Source organism: Trichechus manatus, unplaced genomic scaffold (assembly GCF_000243295.1).
Source record: "Trichechus manatus latirostris isolate Lorelei unplaced genomic scaffold, TriManLat1.0 scaffold00113, whole genome shotgun sequence".
NCBI lineage: Eukaryota > Metazoa > Chordata > Mammalia > Sirenia > Trichechidae > Trichechus > Trichechus manatus.
The window spans coordinates 4,479,492-4,486,744 of NW_004444049.1; the positions used below are offsets into that span (position 1 = coordinate 4,479,492).

The window sequence follows — 7,253 nt, forward strand, 5'->3', positions numbered from 1 at the left end:
GGGTCACTATGAGTCGGAACTGACTCGGTGGCACCTAACAACAACAACGGGCAAGTACATAAAGATTAGGGTTTATTAGTGGTTATCAGGGGCTGGGAATATGGGGAAATGGGGAGTTACTGCTTAAGGGGTGCTGAGTTTCTGACTAGGGAGATGGAAAACATATGGAAATGGACAGTGGTGATTATTATACAACATGATAAATGGAATTAATGTCATTAAACTGTACACTGAAAAATGGTAAGTGTTTTGTTATATACATTTTACCACAATTTAAAAAAAAAAAGAAAAAAAAAAACTTCCAAGCTGTTTTCCAAAGTGGTGTACCATTTTTCATTCCCACAAATGGTATAAGAGTTCCAGTTCCTCCACATCCGTGCCAACACTTGGTTTGGTCAGTCTTTTTAATTTTAGCCATCCTTGTGGGTATGAAGTGGTATCTCATTGTGGTTTTGATTTTGTATTTACCTAATGACTAATGACGTTGAGCAGCTTTTCATGTGCTTATTTCCCCCATCTGTATCTCCTCTTTTGTGAAGTATGTGTTCAAATCTTCTGCCTGTTTTTTTAATTGGGATGTTAATTAGGTAAACCTAACATTGGAATTCCATCATAGCATCACCATTATAATAGTAGCTGAGCTTGGCACTTTATATACATTATTTTATTCAAACCTCGCAACAATCTTTAGGTATGTATCATTCCTATTTTACTAATCAAGAAACTGAGGCTTAGATAGGTTAAATAAATTCCACAATAATGCCACACAACTAGTTAGTGGCAGAAATGGAATTCAAGTCACCTCTAACCATGCTCTTCACCACTATATAATACTATGGTCCATGAAGTTTTTCTAAACCACAGCCTTCCTTGCTAAAATGCTAACCTTAGATTGTGCAATCTAAAGCACTTGCATCTACAACCCTGTCCAAGGTTTTCCTCCATCAATATGGAATATTTCCACCAAAGTTCTGATTATTACTTTATACTTACCTGCTTTACCCCACATGAGCAGTGGTGAAGAAATCGGTGCTGGGTGATCTCATTAAATGCTTTGTGCAGTTTGGTTCCAAACTCTCGTGTGTCGGTTGCCTAAAATGGGCCAGAGACAGAATGCGGTGAGTTCCAGTACTGGAGACCAAGGGGGAAGTACCCTTAGGAAGTTAATAAGGGGAGAGGATGAGGCAGATAGGAAGGGACCCCCTGATATCCTGCAGGCTGGGAGCAGTTTCTTTAGTCCCTGTGGAGGCAGGAGAAGTAGAAAGAAGGCCTGGGACATGTGGCATGAGACAGGTAATTGTGACTTCTAGATGTCTTTCCGTTTCTGTCATCTAAGCAAGACCTTTCAAACAAGGTCTTTATTTCCCTATCTCTACAGGAGATATACCCCACACATCTGTTAGCTTGTTATACTGCAGGGGCTTACGTGTTGCTGTGATGCTGGAAGCTATGCCACCGGTATTCAAATACCAGCAGGGTCACCCATGGCAGACAGCTTTCAGCTGAACTTCCAGACTAAGACAGACGAGGAAGAAGGACCTGGCGATCTACTTCTGAAAAGAATTAGCCAGTGAAAACCTTATGAATAGCAGCAGAACAGTTTCTGATGTAGTGCTGGAAAATGAGCCCCTCAGGTTGGCGTTGGATTCATCATCAAAGAACATTTTAAGATCTACCCTGAAGTACAACGCTGTCAGTGATAGGATTGTATCCATACACCTACAAGAAAGACCAGTTAATAAGACTAATACTCAAATTTATGCTCTAACCACTAGGGCTAAAGATGTAGAAATTGAAGTTTTTACCAACTTCTGCAGTCTGAAATTGATCGAATACACAATCAGGATACATTGATAATTACTGGCAATTGTAATGTGAAAGTTGGAAACAAAGAAGAAGGACTGGTAGTTGGAAAATATGGCCTTAATGATAGAAACCATGCCGGAGATTGCATGATAGAATTTTGTAAGACCAACAACTTCTTCATTGCAAATACCTTTTTTCAACAACATAAATGGTGACTATACACGTGGACCTCACCAGATGGAATATATAGGAGTCAAATCGACTACATCTGTGGAAAGAGACGATGGAAAAGCTCAATATCATCAGTCAGGACAAGGCCAGGGGCCGACTGTGGAACAGACCATCAATTGTTCACCTGCAAGTTCACGTTGAAGCTGAAGAAAATTAGAACAAGTCCACAAGAGCCAAACTACGACCTTGAGTATATCCCACCTGAATTTAGAGACCAACTCAAGAACAGAATTGACGCGTTGAACACTAATGACCGAAGACCAAACGAGTTGTGGAATGACATCAAGGACATCATACATGAAGAAAGCAAGAGGTCATTAAAAAGACCGGAAAGAAAGAAAAGACTAAAATGGATGTCAGAAGAGACTCTGAAACTTGCTCTTGAACACAGAGTAGCTAAAGCAAAAAGAAGAAATGATGAAGTAAAAGAGCTGAACAGAAGATTTCAAAGGGCAGCTCAAGAAGACAAAGTAAAGTATTATGATGACATGTGCAAATACCTGGAGTTAGAAAACCAAAAGAGAAGAATACGTGCAGCATTTCTCAAGCTGAAAGAACTGAAGAAAAAATTCAAGCCTCGAGTTGCAATACTGAAGCATTCTACGGGCAAAATACTGAATGACAGAGTAAGCGTCAAAAGAAGATGGAAGGAATACACAGAGTCACTATACCAAAAAGAATTGGTTGACATTCAACCATTTCAGGAGGTACATTATGATCAGGAACTGATGGGCTGAAGGAAGAAGTCCAAGCTGCACTGGAAAGCACTGGTGAAAAACAAGGCTCCAGGAACTGATGGAATACCAATTGAGATGTTTCAACAAACAGATGCAGCGCTGGAAGTGCTTATTCGTCTATGTGAAGAAATCTGGAAGACAGCTACCTGGCCAACCAACTGGAAGAGATCCATATTTATGCCTATTCCAAAGAAAGGTGAACCAACTGAATGTGGAAATTATCGAACAATATCATTAATGTCGCACACAAGTAAAATTTTGCTGAAGATCATTTAAAAGCAGCTGCAGCGGTACATCGGCAGGGAACTGCCAGAAGGTCAAGCCAGATTCAGAAGAGGACATGGACATGAGGGATATCATTGCAGATGTCAGATGGATCCTGGCGGAAAGCAGAGAATACCAGACAGATGTTTACCTGTGTTTTATTAACTATGCGAAGGCATTCGACTGTGTGGATCATGACAAATCATGGATAACATTGTGAAGAATGGGAATTCCAGAACACTTAATTATGCCCATGAGGAACCTGTACATAGACCAAGAGGCAGTTGTTCAAGCAGAACAAGGATATACTGTGTGGTTTAAAGTCAGGAAAGGTGTGCATCAGGGATGTATCCTTTCACCATGCTTATTCAATCTGCATGCTGAGCAGATAATCTGAGAAGCTGGACTATATGAAGAACAGGGCATCAGGATTGGAGGAAGACTCATTAACAATCTGCATTATGCAGATGACACAACCTTGCTTGCTGAAAGTGAAGAGGACTTGAAGCACTTACTGATGAAGGTCAAAGACTACAGCCTTCAGTATGAATTACACCTCAACATAAAGAAAACAAAAATCGTCACAACTGGACCAATAAGCAGCAAGCATCATGATAAATGGAGAAGACTGAAGTTGTCAAGAATTTCGTTTTACTTGGATCCATAATCAACATCCATGGAAGCAGCAGTCAAGAAATCAAAAGACACACTGCATTGTGTAAATCTGCTGCAAAAGACCTATTTCAAGTGTTCAAAAGCACCTTGAAGACTCAGGTGCACCTGACCCAAGCCATGGTGTTTTCAATTGCCTCATATGCACGAGAAAGCTGGACAATGAATAGGGAAGACTGAAGAAGAATTGACGCGTTTGAATTATGGTGTTGGTGAAGAATATTGACTGCCAAAAGAATGCACAAATTTGTCTTGGAAGAAGTACAGCCAGAATGCTTCTTAGAAGCAAGGATAGTGAGACTGTGTTTCACATACTTTGGACACGTTATCAGGAGGGATCAGTCCCTGGAGAAGGATGTCATGCTTAGTAAAGTAGAGGGTCAGAGAAAAAGAGGAAGACCCTCAACGAGATGGATTGACACAGTGGCTCCAAAAATGGGCTCAAGCATAACAATGATTGTCAGGATGGCGCAGGACTGGGCGGTGTTTCGTTCTGTTGTACATGGTGTTGCTATGAATCAGAACCGACTCGATGACACCTAATAACAATATCACAGGGGATAAACACCCCAGAAATCCTTCATGAAGGGGTTATGTAAGCTACTCCCCTCTAAAACAAATCCAAGAGAACAGAGGTTCCACTGAATGACTGAGACTGATGTGAGAACTTACCCTTAGGCAAGCTTTTTAGGGAGGAAAGCAGCAAATCAATACAGTTTGCACCCATAGGGAATGAGTAACAACCTTCTACTCTTTAATATAGAACTGTAGGATATAAGAGTTCAAGAGGATCAGAGCAATCACCTGGGTGAATGCCTGGGTGGCACAAACAAGTGCTTGGCTACTAACGAAAGGAGTCACCTTGGAAGAAAGGTCTGACGATCTACTTCTGAAAGCACACCATTGAAAACCCTGTGGAGCACAGTCCTACTCTGACACATAGGGGGTCACCATGAGTCAGAATCGACTTGACAGCAACTAGTCAGGTTTGGGTTTTTTTTGTGTTTGCTAGGATATGAGAGTTAAAAGGAATCAGATCAATTATCTAATACAACACACTAATTTATAGATGGGAAAACTAAAATTGAGAAATGAGTAGTGACTTACCCAAGATCGCACAGCTAGTTAGTACAAATGTTAGGGCTATAACGCAGACCTCAGGATTCCCAGCATAGCGTTCTCACTACCCACATGACCCAAGAAGTAGAAGCTATGATAAAACGCACTAACCAATAAAAGTATTCATACTGTTTGACCCATTAACTCCACTTATAGAAATTTATTCTAGGAGATAATTCAATAGAAGCAGGATATCACAAAAAGACATTAACTGAAGCATCATTTATTACAGGGGGTCGGGGGAGGAACCACAAACAGCTTAAATGTCCTACATTAGGGGAATGGTTTATTAAATTAGCCTAAACCAACACAGTGGAATATTGGGTAAACAATTACAAAATTCTAAGACTGTTGAAACAGGGAAAAATGCCAAATTATATATGGAAATAGAATACTTTGATTATAGATAATATACATATGAGAGAGATAATATGAAAAATTAAAATTATAGTAATAAAGTTTATTAATTACTCTTTTAAGTTTTGTATGTGTTGTACTATGTTTTCAAGAAAAAAAGTACAGAAAAATGAACCAACTGATACGGAATCAATGGGTTAAAACACTGAAAATACCAATCAGCACACACTGCTAAAATAAACAAAAGGAAGGAACATTTACCAATAACTGACCGTGTGCCATGCACTTATAGCCCTGGGAGGTACTATTATTTTTTCCAATTTATAGATGAGGCTCAGAGAAGCAGAGGCCTAAGTCTACATAATAAAGCAAGATTTGAGTCCAAGCATTTGATTCCAAAACTCTTTACACCATTCCACACTGCAAAATATATATAGTATTGTGGTTGCTCAGTTATTTCTAAAGTATTCTGTTGCCATGAGGTGGTAGCAGAACATCCTCTGACCAGGAATTGGAATCACTGCTCTTATCCTAGCTCTGGTCTTAACTAGCTGTGTGATCTAAAGGAAGTAGAAACCTTAAATAGCTTGTTTTCTCATTTATAAAATAGTAAACACGCCACTATTCATTCAACAAATATTTTAAAAACACTTACCACAGGCCTAGTACTACATAGGGTCAGAGTAGGATCTGATGAAATAATGTTTCTGAAAGCACTCTACATATTACTAAGAAGGGAACTAGAATGTCATTCGAATCTTGGCACTTTTAAGCATCCCCAACCTCCTCCTAACCTGAAAGGCCTGGAGACACATCTTTCGGAAGCTGCTGTTGGTGCTTCCAGTAACAACACTCATGATGGAATTCACAGCCACAGCATGGAAGGCCTGCAGTTTCTGATGAGCCTGGAGAACATAAAAAAGAGGAGGGGACTGTATTTTACAGCACAACAATCCCAATGTGCTGGCTCAGAAGTCCCTAAAAAGGCTGCGGTGAGATAGATCACTCTTGTGTGACATTTCTCACCATGGTCTTGTAACCCCCATCCAAGTGATTGGGTGGGACTGTGCAAATAAGGCAATTGTGGCCCACCAAGGGGATTGGTCAGTTTTGCCTTAAAATTCCAGAGCAGAGAGAGGATCCCACCACCACCAAGGAAGATAGCCAGAAGCCGGAGAGTGCGTCCTTTGGACCCAGGATCCCTGTTTTGAGAAGCTCCTGGACCCAGGAAACAGAAAGCGAGCTATAACCCTGAAGACGGTGAGAAGCGGTGACAGAAGACCACGCAGTGGGCTTCCTGGCCCATGGAGGGAGAATGCTGAGTGCCTTTGGGCCAAAGCTTCCTGGTAGAGTGGGGTGCCTCTGGGCATTTATTGGCAGGGGCTAAAAGAGCTTTGTAAGACTTGCCTGAGTAGGGCAGAGGCCTAGGGCCAGAGAGAGGAGTACCTGTGAGCACAGCTGAAAAGAGGCTGTCCTGATGGAAGAACTGTATCCTGAGTGTTCCTGAGCCTGAATTGTAACATGTTACTTCCCTAATAAACCCCATAATTGTGAGTATTGTCTTTGAGTTGTGTGTGGCCATTGCAATGAATTGTCAAACCCAGCAGAGAAGTAGAGTACCGTCTGAGGGACGGTTGGCGTCAGAAATGGTAAAGATGGCGGAGAGAGGAAGCACGTCTGACCTCTGCCTCATAGGAATCAGCCTTGGGCTGTTGATCTTGATTCACCTTCCCTCTAGTGAAGAGAAAGGAGGTCAGACTCCGCCCCTACACCATTTTTACAGAGGCCAAAGATTTCAGCCAGAGGATTTCAACACTTCTTCCTCTTCCACCAACAATACTTACTGAGATTATAGCATATAAAGGACATTTAGGTCTTGAAATAAAGAAATGTTCTCTCCTTTCATAGAGATGATGTATTGACACAGACACATCCAGAAAAGACAAGCAAAAAGAGACTGGGCAATAAAACAGTTACTATCTAAAAACCAAAACCTTCATATTTTGCTCTTTTAATGTGGTTGTTTTTACCCTGGAAAGGGGACGATATGATGTAAGAAATGTGCTC

The 7,253-nt window shown here is 41.0% G+C and overlaps 1 protein-coding gene across 1 annotated transcript in view; it reads right to left on the reverse strand.

Moving 5' to 3' along the window:
- Window positions 1-7,253, reverse strand: part of TOP6BL (TOP6B like initiator of meiotic double strand breaks) — a gene marked incomplete at its 3' end in the record, with an annotated part of 52,475 nt that overhangs the window by 16,569 nt on the left and 28,653 nt on the right. The window contains exons 10-11 of the mRNA XM_023738118.1: window positions 5,981-6,091; window positions 994-1,092 (exon numbers count right to left, since the gene is read on the reverse strand). Coding sequence (XP_023593886.1) covers window positions 994-1,092; window positions 5,981-6,091 — 210 coding nt within the window. The remainder of the gene's footprint in view (window positions 1-993; window positions 1,093-5,980; window positions 6,092-7,253) is intronic.